The sequence below is a fragment of the Stegostoma tigrinum genome, chromosome 6 (assembly GCF_030684315.1).
Source record: "Stegostoma tigrinum isolate sSteTig4 chromosome 6, sSteTig4.hap1, whole genome shotgun sequence".
NCBI classification, from domain to species: domain Eukaryota; kingdom Metazoa; phylum Chordata; class Chondrichthyes; order Orectolobiformes; family Stegostomatidae; genus Stegostoma; species Stegostoma tigrinum.
Genome location: NC_081359.1, coordinates 71,495,838 through 71,513,921, shown reverse-complemented (window position 1 = coordinate 71,513,921; position 18,084 = coordinate 71,495,838). Strand labels below are relative to the sequence as shown.

At 38.3% G+C, this 18,084-nt stretch overlaps 1 protein-coding gene across 2 annotated transcripts in view; it reads right to left on the bottom strand.

Moving 5' to 3' along the window:
- Positions 1-1,783: 1,783 nt before the first annotated feature.
- Positions 1,784-18,084, bottom strand: part of LOC125453426 (probable ribonuclease ZC3H12C) — a 69,778-nt gene continuing 53,477 nt past the window's right edge. For both annotated transcript variants that reach the window (XM_059646655.1, XM_048533006.2), the window contains 3 exons: positions 16,108-16,342; positions 10,272-10,378; positions 1,784-8,212 (listed from right to left, as the gene is read on the bottom strand). In XM_059646655.1, the coding sequence (XP_059502638.1) occupies positions 6,834-8,212; positions 10,272-10,378; positions 16,108-16,342 (1,721 nt within the window). In that variant the 3' untranslated portion in view covers positions 1,784-6,833. The remainder of the gene's footprint in view (positions 8,213-10,271; positions 10,379-16,107; positions 16,343-18,084) is intronic.

Here is an 18,084-nt window from a genome sequence, read left to right as displayed (position 1 = left end):
GGACAAGCATCTGAATTGGGGCTTAAGTGAATTTTTAACTTAAGTAGGATAATACTGCTCTCCTTTAGGGATTTTTTTTTAGTGTGGGGAGAATGAGAGTGAATTCTAGATGTACCCCCTGTACAATCAATCAATGTTTGTACCAAATCAAATAAGCACCTTCAGACACTTGGGTCATGGGTACATAAGAAATAAGGAAGATGACAATCAATCAAAGTTAAGTATCTTAAGGGATGGAAGTCTGTGTCATTGAGAGGACAAGTCAATTGCATTTGAATCTGAAGAAGAGTGTGTAAGTGTATTCTAACACAATTTGAGTCTTTCTTTGCTGTGGTGTTCCATATCACACAATTGCACATATTTCTATTCAGTAAACCCAGTCTCAAATTACTGAAAATTATTTGAGATTAATGACAAGTGTGCCACTTAGGCTACAAGGATTCCTAGTGAAAATACAAGTATGTTGCTTTGATCTGAGTTTTGATAAGGACAACTGCAACTACCATCTTTGCAGCTAGTGACTGCAGGTACTAAGGAAAAAAAATTACAGAAGAATAGTACAACAAAACAAAAGGTACCAGATAGATGGTTGTGGCCATATAAATGGAGGCAAAAGGAAAACCTGTGCTTTTACTACAACTCTTCCCCAGGATATGGTGCAAAAGCCAGGGATCAATGACATTGGTTGGTGATGCTGACATGACTAACATCCTCACTATCATTTCCAGAATTCACAAAGAACCTCTGGACCCTTAGATTCCTCTAGTTGCTTGGTTCAAAATTCAGGTATAATTTACTTTTTTTGGGTCACATGTCTCCTATTCACTTCTACCTCTTCAAAATACCCCAACTGTTGAATATCAAGGGCATCCGTGGCAGACAGTTCATGTTTACTGAAGAGAGCATAAACAATGCACAAGAAGACTTTTCAGAGATGTCTGCTAAATGGGATAACTTCACACCTTGTCCCAAATCCAATTGTCTCAATGAGCAAATAGCTATACTGACAGAACACTCAAGGATAGGGTAATAAAACAGATTTTCGTGTTGGTACGATACACCAAACATCAACAGCCCCGGGACGTGGACTTACAGTCAGATCATGCTGGGACATCAAGTTAAGGCAACCGTGTCAAGTTTCTCAATCAGGGAGAATGAAAATTCTTCAAAACTGACAGATGGGGGACAGCTTGAACAGCACATGGGATGAAGGTTCAATCCTACAAAAGGCACAGCATGAAAATGGAACTATGCACAGAATACACACAAAAATGAACGTTAACAATAGTTCACGTACACACACACACACACACACACACACACACACACCATGCCAAACAACATGCTAACAATGCACAAGCTTCCAACACAGGTACAAGTCAACATCAAAATATTTGTCTCTAGAAGTCTACATCATGATATCTGGAAAGGACAGTCAAAACAGCTAAAGCTATACGGAATAAAATCCATATAATGGTTGGTTTTTGTGGACACAGGAATCCTTTGAAATTCAGCTCCCTTTATACAGAGCACCCAAAGTCAGTGTCCTAGTAATGTTAGCAAGAAAGAATGAGGATGAAGAAAAATTACTCATATCTATTGGAAACTTTAACAGGTTATGAAATGAAGTAATTTTATTCCTCCAATTATAAATATATGTTCCATTTTTCACAGCCCATTATGTATTGAGCTTTCATCAAGGTCTTTTACTTAAAAGATGGCAAATTCACCTCTTGTTCTGCAATAGCAAAGGCACACAAATCACATATCTATCACTAGTAGTGATTCAATCTGGAACTAGGCACCAGTATTATAGTAAATAATTATGGGTAAAAACTGAGATGTGCCCAATTTGGATGATTTCCTGCAGTCAGGCAAACAACAGCCTCAAATTTTAGTAACTGCAGTGGAGTTCAGGCAAAAGAAATAGTGAATTGTAAGCAAAGAGGATAAAACAAAAACTGCAAATGTAGTACTTTTACCCAGTCAGTATATTCTCCATTGTCTGGTATGGATCATTGGAGACATAATAGCCAAGGAGCATGGTCAGTATTAAATACAAAAGATTTCTCAATATTTCAGCTGTTGGCCTCACCCACTAGAAATGGGGATTTTTTTTGTCCATAATGGTTGAAAAATGATTTCAAATCAGGCAGAATTATCCATATAATTTTCCTGCTGACATAATGCCCAATTCACAGCTCAAATCATAAAATTGCCTCTATCGGTAAATACCCAAACCCAAAAGGAGAAATGTAGCAGAAAATGGAACAATGATATGACAATTAACATTGCTCTAAAGTAGTATGAAAGGAAAAGGCAAATTAGCAGCACAACCTGCTTGAGAACACATGCAAGATCTGAAAAATTTCACAATCTCAGGCACTAAACTTTTTTTATTCCAGAAATTTGCCTATCATTTTCTAATGTGAAATACAGACTCTTCAGTCTGTCTGTCAAGTTAACATGCTGTATATACAACTTTTCAGATATTTAAAGCTGATGTAATATAATACAAACAAAACTAGATTAGAATACTGCACTAACTCATTAGCAAATTGGAGTTCAATGCAAACTTTTGACAGTGCCCACAGTGACAATTTGTACTTTTAGCCCAATCCTACACAATTAAGTCCAATGATGAATTTTAAAGCAGACATTTGAACAACAGATGAGCAAAGGAATATATTTAGTAAAGATTACACAGAAAACCACAATAATTTACCAGTAAACAATTCAGATAAGAGATTACAGTCAGACTAATTATTGCATAAATTAGATCACCTCTTCAATATAACTTCTTCATAAAGTTACAACTACAAATTTACTATAAAGTTATGCAGAGTAGCTTACAGCTATTTATGACTATTTTACTCTAACCTTTTTATATATGTTGTGCAATAATCTACCATGCCATTTAAAATGCATACTTTTTTTGGAAGTTATAAATACGTTTATAAGATATCACCAGTGCAAGTGCCATGGAAAATATTTGTATCAGGAATTTTAATATTCTCACCATCCCCTTATTGTATACACAGTGGGACACTACAGTAACAAAGTGAATAAGATGTTACTTTTGGTAAATACAGGTACAAGAAATTGTCACACGAATTTCAACCAAACATCTTTTCAGGTTTCATTCTGATTTCCTATTTCTGCTTACAAGGAATAAAACAAGCACGATGTTAAACTAGGTCAGGAAATTTCTTACAATTTGTGAAACCCAACAAATGTAATTATGAATTATATATTGAAAAGCAAGAAAAATCACTGACTGAAGATTAAAAATTCAATGGCATAACAAACCTCAGTTTTGCTTAACATTAAAATATACAGAGGTAATTGGAAAAGTATTTTAATTTGTGTGGCTAGATATTCACACAAACATCAAAATTAATTTACCACAAGCAGCTCAGAGTTAAAGCTGGACTATAATGATTGTGCATATTATCGGCATAACACTGAAGCTCTTCACAACCACAACATGCTCAATTTTAGCAAGCAGATATATGACATTAGAACATTTTTCAAATGTATATTTAAAAACAAATCAGTCTAAGTTTCAAAATGTTGGATGAATATACCTTGAAATTGTAGAATACAAAATGATATAATCAATAAACTATTACATTTGAAAACAATTTGAGAAATTAACCATTTGGCACCAAAAGATATGGCACCTGAATGCAGGAAAGAGGTGGTAATTATTAACAAATATAATTTCAAATTTTTTAATCTTGACCCAAATTTATGAAAACTACCAATAACTTTGCAAGAGACATATTTTATAGTACCAATACAAATGAAGTTGTATAAAATGGTACTGTAGAATGTGTGCAATTCAAAAATCAACAGCATTGAAGCTGAGCAAGGAAACACTAACAATTATTATTGTATACAACAATTTGTTATGGATAATGTGCTGAACATGGTTCAGAGTATCAGTTATGGCTATAAGCACAATGCCCTGTTAAAAAAGCATTCATACCCGAAGTCTACTTAGTGTGACACATAGTGTCACACAAGTAGTGTAAAAGGTTATTTTATTAGGTGTGTTTGGACATGGTTTTGGAACCATTTTACCAAGTTCCCTGAAATTTTCAATTCTTTTCCCCTGCTTGATTTAGTTTTGTGTATGTATACACAATAGATGGAAATACCCAATCAAATATGCAGGTTCCAATCAGCTTTCTAAGCAGGCTGCAAAATGGTATGCTGCGTGGAATCTACACATTTCAGCTCAGGAGGCATTAAAAAAATGATCATTGTCTAGTACTGATCAATTCTTATATCACTATTGGACAGTTGATACATTTTTTTAAAAAAATGCATTGAAAAGTCTGTAGTTTGTACAGCTTTCAGCAAGTAAAAGTGCTGAGTACAATGTACAGTTTCCAACTTTGACAACACCGACTGTAATGATTTTAAGAACATCAGCATCTGTCATCGTGAGATAGACACAGGCTGCAAAGATGGCGGAGGTGGGCAAGAACATGGCAAATCTAAACCGTGGGGCATATGTTATCAACAACAAAATGAGAAACAAAGAGAGAAGTCAACTAATCAGGCAGCATCCACAGAAAGAGCAACAGGGTTAAAAATATTAATGGGTTCTCTCTCCACAGTTATGGCCTAAATATATTTCCAGCATTTTCTGTTTTCATTTCAGAGGATCAATACATGCATACATTTGCTTGTCATATAATAGGGAAATGTTAGCATTTAGAGGGACCTCGATATCCTTATACACAAATTATAGCAAGTTTATTCAAATGTCAGTTTATCCTTTCTCGGAAGATAGAAATGAAGTCTAACTACTTTGGTAGAGGACCTAGGTGAGATCATACCCAGAGTACTGGGATTTTGGTCTCGTGGCCTTGGAAGTACAAAGATTCAATGAAACAATTCCTGGGATGAGAATATTTTCCTATGGGGAAAGATTATGTGGTCGAGGCCTCTTATTCCCAGGTTAATGAAAGTTATCACCAAAATATTTAAAATTCAAGAGATTTGAATGGATAGATGCTGGGTGAATATTTTGACTCTGTGGCCAGGGGAAAGTAAAGGGTTGATCATTTAGAACTGAGATGAGGAGAAATTTCTTAATGCAAAGTGCGATTCTTTGAATCGTCTACACAAAGAACAGAGAAATGTCGTCGTCATGAAGTACATTTAAAATGGAGATATTAATTTTTGATTAAGTGAATTAATAGACACGAGAACAAATGCAACAAGATGGAAATGAAAGAGAAGATTAGCCATGATTTTAGTGAATGGTCCAACAGGTTCATGGGGGAGGAATGCTATGCTCCTACTCCTTATATTTCAGTCTCAAATGTATGAACATATCATTAAAGAAGCATAAATATCACAGAGGAAATCTGATTAGACCGTAACTTTACATTTTATTTCCTTTCAGTATTTTTGCTTTAAATTGATGCTCATCCTATCACCTTCAGTTGAAACTACAATTGATTTAGTTATTATCCATTTTAGAACCTTTTAGCTAACTGGTAATCTGCTTGTTTCGGATGATAACATTATAGTAGCTACAATTACATTTAAAAATTCAACTGTCCTCGCACAGGATGACATCCCACTTTGCAGCCTGGCCACGAAGACAAGAGACATTACAAATTTAACTAGTGACTGGTCGGTCTGTGCTAAAACACAAAAAGCAGGATGACGCTGAAACACAGTGAGAAATAAAATTACTTTTGCAATTGCACATTACACTCAAGGTACTTTTTCTTTTAAAACCAATTGGGTTTCCATTTCTACTTGCACAATTACTTTCTTTTAACTTGGATGCTTTCCAACCAATGAAAACTAATTATGCAAAAATTTGACAAAGTGATGCACAATTTCAAAGATCTGGTAAAATGCTGTCCAAATGGTCCCTAATTACATGTACACACATTTGTGTATTTACAGTAATACTAAATATATTTAAAACTGTACTGTAATTTTGTATTAAAAAGATACAATTTGTATCAACAATGAAAGGTCATTCCTGGCCATTCAGGACTTTGCTTAAAGCTGAAATGCACCCAACAGCCAAACAGAATAGACAGCCAAAAACACTACTCCTGGGATGAATACGACATTACAGCTAGCAAAGTCCATTAAGATACCAGAAACAACATTAACTTAAACTAAAACAATCTGTTTGTTTCTACTTTTTAAAAAAAAATTGTGGCAAGACAAATCCGGCCCCCTCATAACGTAACAGCCTCAGTCGATCAAAAAAAAAAAATCAGTATAACATACATCTTAAAATGCTCAAAACTAATTTAGGTGGCTGCTTTCTTACTGCAACCACAAAACTTAGTACCTATTAATATCAAATAATAACTGTTACTCTTGCCCAACTAGTAATGACCACTAAAGGTTGGCAAACATTTTAGATCTTACTATTCAATTAGTGATAAGGCTGAAATCTGTAAATACAAATCTTTACCACCAATACATTCTCAAAATGCTAAAAAGGAAAAAAGTGCCAAAATCCAGTAAATGTATTTTAGGGTAAAACATCAGATTGCCTACTTATATCTTCATGTTGAAGTTGCAATATATTATGGAGACAATAGATCAAATTGTCAGTATTTAAATTTTTTAAAAAGGTGCTTTAGCATATACATTTTCTTTCCTATCGCAAACTACAGCTTTAAATAACAATAATTCTAAGAGTTGATAAAAACAAATGAAGAATCCCCTTTGTAGAGGGTACTGCTTACACTCCTTCATCTCCTTGTTTGAAGAATCTCTCAAATGTGAGCAAACTCAGCTCTGTGCTGAGAAATAAAAACATCAAAATGATGCATTTCAATTCAATAACCCAGTTTGGACTTTTCTGCTAGAATAGCTGCAGCAAGTTGCTGGGCATCAATCATGTGAGGATTTCTTTTCATCACCACCCGCACAAGGTCAGCTGGAAATATGTTGCACAGATTTATAAAGATTTTATCACGGCCATCCTGTAATCTTTCTGGATTTGAAGGTTCAGGAGGTAAGCCACTCCACGGCATCCTCCAGGTTTGCTCCCTTTTTTCAGGTAAGCTTTGGAATGTGAACTGATCATAACATGGCTGAGTTGGATTGTTTGGTAATGAATATCCTTGTGCATAACCGTAAGAATCCAAACCATAGCTAAGCCTGTTCCAGCTGGCAAATGTTTCCTGACCCGTGTAAGGTTTTCTTTGTCTCACTGGCACGTTTTCATACAAACGTGAATCTGAAAAACTTTCAATTCTTGTAGTTCCGAGAGCTCTTCCCACGTGCATGTTTTGTGGATGCTGGCCGCTGAGGGGTACAGGACAGTACTCACTTGGACAACTTGAGCAGGCTCCAATTACTGGGTGCTGGAAATGTGGTGCCCTACATGAAGTTGAAGTTTTGTGCAGTGGTTTTTGCTCTTCATGTCCATAACTTTGTACTCTTGTTACAGGATCATGATAACTATGAAGAAAGGGCTGATGTCGAGTATGATACTGGTGACATTTCAGATTTTCTTCGAGCACTGTAACTGGAGAACTTGGGTAGGCTCGTTCATTATAACCAACGTACGAGTCGCTGCTACCACAGCTGACACTACCTTCACTACTACAATCAGAACCTACATGGTTTAGTCTGTATTCTTTATCTACAGAAAATTGATCAGGGCTGTGTGTACCAGATACACCAAGATTATGATATGGATTCATCATAGAATAATATCCTCCATCAACAGGAGAGTCACATTTTGGATGCTGATTATAGCAAGTGTGTGTTCCATGGCTATTGTTCACCAGAATTGTTGAGTACTGTGCTGGCACCCCTGGATCTTGTGTCAAAAGGTGCATTCCAGAACCTAGTACTGCACAACCTTGGACCTTTGTGCCTGATGGATTTGATGCACTAACAAGAGAAGGCACAGACCTGGTTTCCAATCTGGTTTTATTGCTGAGTTTTTCTTCAACCTCATTATAAAGAGGAATTTGTATACTTGGGTCAGACTGTCTTTTGGGAGCTGTACATTTGCCATCAAACAGACCCTCAGTCTTGGTACTAGTTGGAACACTGTTGCTCTTCACCAAACCTCCTTCATTAGTGGTTTTCATTATTGAGTTCTTTGCACTAGCACGAAGTTCATCAGCCACAGAACGTTGAGGCTGTGTACCTCGTTCTGGGTGGTAGTATTTACATTTGTGGCCATAAGTGCACTTTTTTCCTGTTGAAAACACAAAAGTGGATTTTAAACAAATGCTGCCAAACAAACGTGCTATTTAGTTATTAAAATCCAGGAGTTAAAATACTGCTACTGTACCCAACATATTAGAAAATATTACACTTCTACAAAAAGGAACTTATAGCAGGTGCAACCAAAGAAAACTTGAATGTATTTGTGGGCTAGTCAGACAATTACAAATAAGAGTTCCAATACATTAAAAAAAACTCAAACTATTCACATGATAACACAGTTCAGCATCAATTATTTGTCTGAGAATTAGAGCTACACCCGATCACTCTTCTGCAGTGGTCAAATTGTCAATTTTGGTTTTCTCTATTTTGTGACAATATTTATCTGAGGGGATCCTAATTTGCAATGCATTACATGTCATCAGTGTAGAGGACATACACACATTTGTGAACAAGGTATAATTGTGGCAGGTATAAATTATTCTACACTCCAGTACTGGAACACTTGGTGTTGACTGTACATTTAAGTGTCCTCCATGAAGGAGTTACTTAATTGCTCCCAACTAAAATATATTCCAGAAAGGGAGGCAGATTGTACATTTAAAAAAAAAAGGAGGGTGGTAGTGCATTGTGAAGAAAAGGCATCCATGGTTAAGCGAGGAAGGCCAAGATAATAAGAACAAAAATTAAGGTGTGTTATATTGCAGAGGTGGTGGCCCTTTGGAAGACCAGGAAACTTCTAAAAGGTCAAGGGCTTATTAAAAGCTTTATAAAAAAGAACAAAGGTAAATTTTGAAACAAAACTGCCACAAAACTTAAAAAGAGATAGCAAAAGCTTCTATAAGATTTTGAAAAGAAAGGAAGTAGCTAAGTGAAAAGCTGGTCCCTTGGAGGATGAAACTGGGGAGTCAATAGTGGGGAACACAAATGGCGGAGTCACTAAATTAATATTTTGCATCACTTTTCATAGCGAATGACACTAGTACCATTCCCATTGCAAAACACAGGCTGTAGAAAGGAAGGCTTTTAGAACAGTCACCGCGAGGGACAAAGTACTCAGTACTACAGACTTGTTAAATTAATGTGTCCATTATTTAGGAAGCAATAAGATATTTAGAAAGTCAAAAAGCAATCCGTTAGAGACATTATGGTTTTAAGAAGAGTAAATTATGTTTGACTAACTTGCTAGAGTTCTTTGAGGATGGGACAAGGCGGATAATGGGGACCTGTAAACGTTACATATCTGGACTTTCAGAAGGCGTTTGACAAGCTATAAAACAAAGAAGTTAATACTAAAAAAAATCACCCGAGGTTAGTTTAATTTACTTGGACAGAGGATTGGCTAACCAACAAGAAGTAGAGAGGCATGATAAATTGGTCTGCTTTTGGTTGGCAAGATGTAACCAGTGGGGTGCAACAGGGTTTGGTCCTCAGGCTCCAACTATACACTAACTGTATTAATGACTTGAATACAGGGATAGAAACTACTATAGCCAAATGACACTAAAATAAGTAGGTGAGTTGCAATGAAGAAATAAGATTTACAAATGGAGATGGATAGGTTAGATGCATAGGCCAAAACTTGGCCAGGTGACATTTAGCATGACTAACTAAGTGGTTTTCCATTTTGGTCAGCGGAATAAAAAGGGAACTTTTATCTAAAAGAAGAGAAATTTCAGTGTTTCTGTGCAGAGAGATCTGGGTGCCCTCATGCATGAATCACAGATATTATGTTGGGACAGCAGGTAAAAAGGAAGGCAAATGGAGTTTTGACATTTATCGTTGAAGAACGCATGTAAGTGTTGTTGCAACTGTACAGGAATAGGTGAGACCCAGATTACTCGTAACCATTTTGGTCCCCTTACTTGAAGATGTGAAAAGATGTATAATTCTCTTTAGTCAAGGCTGATCAATTCAAAGCATACTTTTTGCTTCTACATGTTTTTGGGCAGTAGCCAAACTACAAGCACATGCTATCCTGTTGATTTTTCATAATGAAAAGGTTTCACCACACTTCTTTGGAGAATACTACCCAAATGTCATTGTGAAATTCTGACATGGCACAAATGTATATCTGAACATCAATTTACCATATGGACATGGCTGCTTCTTATGTTCTGGTACAACCGGCCGCTTCCTCAGAAAGTTATCCAAGCTGGGGCCGTGGCGACCCAAAGGATCATCCGGTGGCATGAATCTGAAATTAAATTGGAAGCACATGAGTACTATCTACACAAAATTATATTATATTACTACCAACCACTCAGTAAGAATTTGGACATCTAATTCCAACAGTCAGAGAGATTGTGGCTGATGTTCTTCCTTGCAACCCTTGACGTTTTAATACGTAGAAGTCAATCAATTGTAATTTTGAACATCGTCACATAAGTGCACCTCACAACTCTCTGGTTCAGAATTCTGAAAGCTACTCAGCCAAGGCAAACATTCTTCTTGCATCTACCCTATCAATCCCTATAAAACAAGTTTGCATTTTGGTTCAAGGATGAACAGAGGATAAGAGGGAACCTGGTGTACATGTCCATAGATTTAAAATCAAGGCACTGAATAGAACAGCAAGGAGACTACGATGGAGTCGTACATGACATTAGTTAGGCCACAGCTGGAGTGGTGTGCACAGTTCTGGTTGTCACACTACAGAAAAGATGTGATTGCACTACTGAGAGTGTAGAAGAGATTCGCCAAGAGATTGCTTGGGCTGGAGCAATTTAGCAATGAAGACAGACTGAGGTTATTTTCCTCAGAGCAACAAAGCAACAAAGGCCCAAGGGGGAATTTGATCGAGATGTGCTATATTTTGAGGGGAATACGGGCAGCTTAGATAGGGATAAAAAGGAATAACACAATTGTGCAAAACCCCTTGGGGATGAGCAACCATAGTATGGTGAAATTCCTCATCAAGATGGGGAGTGACGTAGTTGTTTCTCAGATTAGGGTCTGGATCTAAATAGAGAAAATTATGATGGCATGAGGCGACAGTTGGATAGGACAGATTGTTCCTTTAAGTAGAAGTTTCCCAGTGGTGGAAAGGCAGTGGCAAACATTTAAAACAAAAACGTATAGGTGAACTGCAACAACAGTTCATTCCTGTTTGCCACAAAAGTAAAGTAGGAAAGGTGGCCAAACCACGGCTTACAAAGGAAATTTCAGATAGTATTATATTAAAGATAGTAGTATACACATTGGTCAGAAAATAAAACCAATCTGAGGAGTGGGAGCAGTTTAGAATTCAGTAAAGGAAGACAAAGGGATTGATTAAGAAAGGAGCAATATAGTATGAGAATAAGCTTGTGGGGAACATAAAAACTAATCAGAATTTTCTCTAGGAATGGGGGGGGGGGGGGGGGAGAAAATTGTAAAGACTAATGTAGATTTCTGAGTCAGAAGGGAACTATAACAGGGAACAAAGAAATGGCTGACTAACATCAAGGACAAAATTCCCTTTGAGATTCCAGCCTCCTTCCATTGAAGACATGCTTTCTACTTCTGCTTCTGCTTTTGCTCTCACCTTTCTCCAGATCATAGTCCTTCTGCAAATTCTGACCACTGATTTAGTCTCTCCAAAATTCTCTTAAGTGTCTTGGCATTCTTCTCAATTCTGACACCCAGCTACTTACATCATCTGAAAAGCTGGAACAGTTACATATAATTCCCACATCTAAGTCATGGATAGAGACTGTGAATAGCTGGGACCACAAGCACTGATTTTTGTGGTATCCCAATAAAATCAGCATTCCAACCTGAAAGCGACCTTTGTTTTGATATTGTTTCTCTGTCCATTAACCAGTTATTGATCCATGCCAGTGTATTCCTACATTCCCACGTGCTCTAATTTTAATTTACTCACCTTGTGTGGGATTTCATCAAGAGTCTTATGAAAATCTGAATAGTCAAAACGGACCAATAGGTCTCCTCTTTATCTATTTCGCTTGTTAAAATTCTTAAACTCCAACAAGCTTGGCAATGGGCCCTCCTTTTCACACCCCTTATTGTAATTGTAGCATGTTTCCTGTGACTAATTTTAGGTTAGAAGGGTTGGTAGTTCCCAATTTTCTTTCTCTCCCCTTTCATAAGTAATTGGGCTATATTTACCACCTTTCAACTTGCAAAAACCTTTCAGAGTCAACTGAAATTTTCAAATACGACCACCAATCTCAATAATTATCTCTTTCAACACCCTGGGGTGCAGACCTTCTATTCAGAGACTACTGTAGCACTTAATATTCCTTTGGGAAACAAACACAATGTAGTGGTTTCATTTCTCTGCCATTTTCTTATTTCCCTCCCCCCCCCTCCCCATTATAAATTCTTTTGCTTTGCTTGTAATGAATTCATTTATTTTTGCTAATCTTTTCCTTTTTATATAATTATAAAAGTATTTAATACTTTTATGCTTCCCATTCATTTTCTCTAATATTCTGCCTTTTAAAATTTTTTCTTTTGGTCTTCCTTTGCAGAATTCAATATTAATCCCAATCATTTTCTGGCAACTTTATAGGCTTCTCTTAGATCCAAGCTACAGTTGGAACATTTATCTTGCAGAGATGTGTATTAAAGGGATATATTTTTATTTTAGACAATGGTAGCTACAGTCTGACTATAATAATTCCTTTTAACACAGATCTCCTATCTTACCATATCCAATTTGCCCCGATTTTTGTTTTGGTGTACAGATGACTCCAAGAAACAAAAGTCGTCTTACAGAGGTCAGAGCAATGTGAACAAGATTCATGGCAGAATCGGAGGTCCAGACCAACAATGTCCATCTTCACATTGAGAGCATCTCAATCCATCTGCTCTGCTTTTGACAAGTAGCATGATTAATTTCCTGCTAGGCGACAGTGAGTTGCCAATTAAGGGGAATTATTGTCTGTTGTAAACAAGCTAACTTAGCTCATTAACATTCAGCTACATATATTACCAAATTCACCAAAATTAGCTAGACATCCTGAAAATACAACATGGAAACAACAGCAGATTCCTGGCAAATTCAGCTTGCAACTTGCTCTGAAGGACTTCTGGTGCTACTTACAACCAAACTACATCACAAAGGATGATGTACGGGTCCAGCTGCGAGTACACCTCGTTTATGGACACTGGCACATGCTGACCCCACGGGACCATCACGCCAACTCCTAATACTCATTGGCAGTACGCTCTGGAAGCACAGACTTGCACTGAAGTAAGAACAGCATGAAAGACTGCAGCAAGGATATGTGCATACATGGACAAAGACCTCGCTCACAGAATGGATCAGGCTGCATCTCAAGGTGCCTCATTCATTCTCCTAGGGTTTGTTCATTTAGCACTTACCCACATGCTCACAGCATCCATGCCTTACCTTGTCTTGCCATTTAATGTAGTCTCACAGACCAGAAGCTTGCCTTGCTGGCCAGCAGAACTCAGTTAAGGGAGCATGCATCTTGCTGAAAGGCAACATGCTGCAATCTCATATCTGCAGCAAGCAGGCAGGCATGTCTCAAAGTCTGAAGGTCATGAAGGCATGGGTACAGCAAGGCAAAGGCAGCCTCCTCCACCAAATTAGGGGATAGGCCATAATTAAGCATCTAGTCAAGGTGATTATGGTGAAGGGGTCAGTGCCTTTGCAATCCAAGTGTGTGTCATGGTCAGCTCTGTGGCTTTATTGTGGCCAATCTGGTGGTCGGGCTAATGTAGTTGGCTAGATGAAATGCTCAGACCTGCAGCTACTTAAGTCCAATGCTATCCAATTTGGCTGCTCAAGGATGTGGGCCACGGTCAGTGTGTAGGCCTTCTCTGCAGAAACCAACGGGATTGAGTGGAGGGAAAACAGAGAAGGTGAAGGTGGGGGCTGGGGAGGTGCTATCATGAGAGAAAGTATTGCAAAAGTTGTATTTAAGATCTCCAGCTGCTGGATGAAAACAGATGTGAAGGCTGGGTAGCAACAGTGTTCATAAAAGGGTCAGAGAAGATATAGTAAAGAATGAAGGGCAAGGAAGTCATGTGGGAAGAGGTTTGCCTTCTGTCAGGATCAGCTTGGCTTAAGGTTTGGCAGGTGGGTTGGAGGTGGGCCGGGTAATGCAAGGTAGGACCATAATTGGTCCTATCACCTCATATTCCAGGTTGGTTGGGGACCTGAGGGGGTATAAAGTCTACAGGGCTAACACTATAAGTAATCAGGAAGGGGTTTGGATGTTTTGGGGGCACACCAAAATGTTGGGACTGGCTGAGGAGTTTCACCTATCATGCTGGAGACTGAAAAAGTGCACAAAAGGGGAAGAGAAGGGATGTGACTATTGTGAATTGATTGCTGCAGGTGACTCGACTTTTGAGGCAAGGGACCACAGCACTCCCAAGATATTACAGCTTTTAAAGAGAAAAAGAGCATTTCACATAAAACCATTACTGTACAGAGCACAGAGCAGTGGTGCCTAATCCCTAACCAAGCTAATGCAGTGTTGTGTTGCACCTCCCTGTCACAGACATCACTGATCAACTCATTCACAGCCTCGGACGCTAAAAAAGAGTCGGGATATTGGAGGAGGACCCACGATGTCAGCAGCATCCATTTCCCTCTATACACCTTAATCCTCTTGCTTCCAGGTGATGCAGCCAGGTCTCACCACAAATGTATGAAGATGCCGACAGAAAACAGCGTAGCATCCTGGCACAGCAGACAAGGTCATTCGTTTTCCTACAGAGCTACTGGATTTGGGAAAATTATTCCTTTCTTTTGTATGACTCCCTCCATCATGACCTCCAGTCCTTGTCAGAAATGCTCATCATCTTTCTCTTCCCCAATATCTTCAGATTCTATCCATTAATGAGCATGGCACCTTCAGAATGCCTATCCTCATGCGGATGCAGGCCAATTAAAAGATGGCATTGGTGCAAGTAATGCTAGTCTTTTAGCAGACATCTGCTGAGTGGTGAGTTATGCTGGGAAGGTTGCGTGGTACGATGGAGACAGAATCAGACATGACGTGTACCACAGGGACAGGATATAGTGATATGATGAGGTTGGCAACAGTGACTAATCTTGTTAGGCTTCACAGCAGTGACCAATCCAAAAAACTCATGGACCTCCAACTTAAATCAAATAAAAGTAAGATTCAGCCTCGAGTTTGAAAGATCTAAGTGAATAAGAGAAGTATGTACAAAGCTATCATAGTACGGCCAATATTTCCCACAATCTCATTTATTTAAAGGTCATCAAGTTGTTCCTTCTCACAGCACAATGCTAGATCTAAAAAAAGTGCATTTCCTAAATTGGGTTCTTCATTATTACTTCTCTAGAAAACCATTTTGTAATCATTCCGAGAATTCATCCTCCATAAAATGGATACTAATCATCATCTTAAACTTATTACACGGACCCAATTTCCTGATTCAACCAGCGGTTTATTATCACTGCTGTTTGTTCTATGAATGACATTTAGGAGAAATTTTCTGCCCCTTGATGCATCTTATTTAGTCAAATTGATTCTACATCTTGAAACTTAGCACTAAAGTAATCCGCCACTATAGTACTAACGCAGCAGTCATCAGAACTACCTCACTGTGTCATGCCAGTTTCCTGTCCTTCCTGCATCTCATACCCTTGGACATTCAGGTCTAGGTTTGGTTTCTTTGTAGCCAATACTGAAAGGTGGCTCACACATCCTATGAAATTCTATTTGAACTGATAGTTTATCTGTTTTAGGGTGAATGCTGTGGGGGTATTCAAATGCACGGCATATAATTCAGCTTTCTGTAAACAGTCCTATCTGCTGACACACTAAGTTTGCAGTTGCTGCTTACCATAATCTGATTATCACTATCATGATTGTTATCTTGATCTACTGCATTGCCATTTCCCTTTAATTTAAACAATCTTCCCCATAAATTAGAACCTGCTTCTCGATACCAGCCTTTGATGTGAATACTCACTTGTCATTAACAAAAGAATACATAAGCAATCTTTCATCTATGAATTTTTTCCATTCTGGCTTTTCATTTTGCAAATCCCTGTAGTTATCATTTGACACAATGATGCCATCGGATTCATAAGCCAATTTCACTATGAAGCGATCATCATAGCAAACCACTCTTCGCCCTTGTACCCGCCGGGATGGTGTGAAGACTAGAATTTTATCCTTTTCCAACTTGCGCAGGATTTCTTGATCTGTGAAAATAAAACATTTTGCATTTACTGAATCATTACATCACTGATATCTGAAATACTATTTCTAGCTTTAAGGTGTAATGTAGGATTTTGATTGCCAAGAGATCATTTAGTTTCCTAGGTTTACAGTAGCAGACTTCAACCAACATTCTTTTGAACTGTTAAATATAATTAAATATGTGCTTAAAGAAAGGAACTGTAGTTTGTTTTGGGGGTGAAAGTGGAAAAGGCAGGAACTTAAGTCAATTTTCAACACCAAATACATTCACTTAAAAGAATAAGAGCCCTGTGGAAGAAGTGTTCCAACTGTGGTACAAATTAAGTTACAACTGAGCTACATGGTTCTAATTTACAAGAAGGATGGTAGAGATAGATCAGGGAACTATAGATCAGTCAGTCAGTCTCAGTGGCAGGGAAACTACGGGAGAAAACATCAAAGGGGAAAATTAAACTCCATTTAGAGAGGCAAGGTTTGATCAAGGATAGTGAGCATGACTCATTTACTGAGGCGGCGACCAAGTGTTTGGATGAGGCTAGGGCAGTTGATATATCTTATGCAGACTTCAACTGGGGAAACTGATAAAGAAGATGAAAGTTCATGCAGCCCAGGGTAACTTGGCAAGGTGCACCCAAGATTGGCTTAATAATCGGATTCAGAGGGCAGTGATAGAAGACAATTTGTGTGACTGGAGTCCGAGTGCAGTGGTGTATGACACGATCAGCGTTTGGTCCCTTATTTTTTGTGATATTCATAAATGGTGCAAATTAGTCAGAAGGATGGTAAGTTTGGCCTGGTGGTTGACAGCGAGAAGGAAGATGTTAGGTTGTAGGAGAATATACATGGAATGGTCAGATAGGCAGTTCAAGGGAGAATTTAACCCTGATAAAAGGGAGAGGGAATGCATTTTGGAAGAAGGAACAAGACAGGGAGTACTCAATGAATGGTAAGGCCTTGGAAGCTCAGAGCAACAGGTGGCTTTTGGGGTGCTTGTCCACAGATCCCTGAAGGTGTCGGGACAGAAATAGACAGGGTAGTCTCGGTGGCATATGGGATATTTGCCATTATCAGCTGTAGCAGAGATTACCTGAGTAGAGAGGTCACATTGGAGTTGTAGAGAACTTTGGTTAGGCCGCAACTGAAATACTGTGCACTTTTCTGGTTGCTAAATTATAGAATGTGATTACATTGGAGAGCATGCAAAGGAGGTTCACTAGGTGGTTGCCTGGGATGGAGAACTTCAGCTAGGACGACAGACCGGATAAGCCTTATGTTCAAGGAAAGAGGGAGGCAGAATGACAACTTCAGGCCAATTAGTATGACATCAGTATTTGAAAACAAAAAAACGTTAATTAGGTTCATGGCTACTGGGCACCTGAAAAATAGGCCTAGGTACAGTGAATTTACTGTTTGCAAATGGAGTCTTTATGGCCTTAACTAATAGGGTGGGTGAGGTTGGGTTGGGCAGAGACCGAGAGGATGCAGTATATTTGACCAGGCCAAAATGGACAACTCCCTTGATCTTCTCAGAAACCCCGGGCAGGCAGATAGGTGCTGGTTTAAAATCTCATTCAAAAAAAGACAGCCGTTCCAAAAGTGCAGTATTTCCAAAGTACTTAACTAACTACTTTGATCTTTGTACCCAAACTATGAAGTAAAACGTGAACTTGGAACTTCAAGGTTCAGAACTGAGACACAACTCCGATTAAGGCAGAGCTTAATGGGACTTGGATACCAGGGGAAT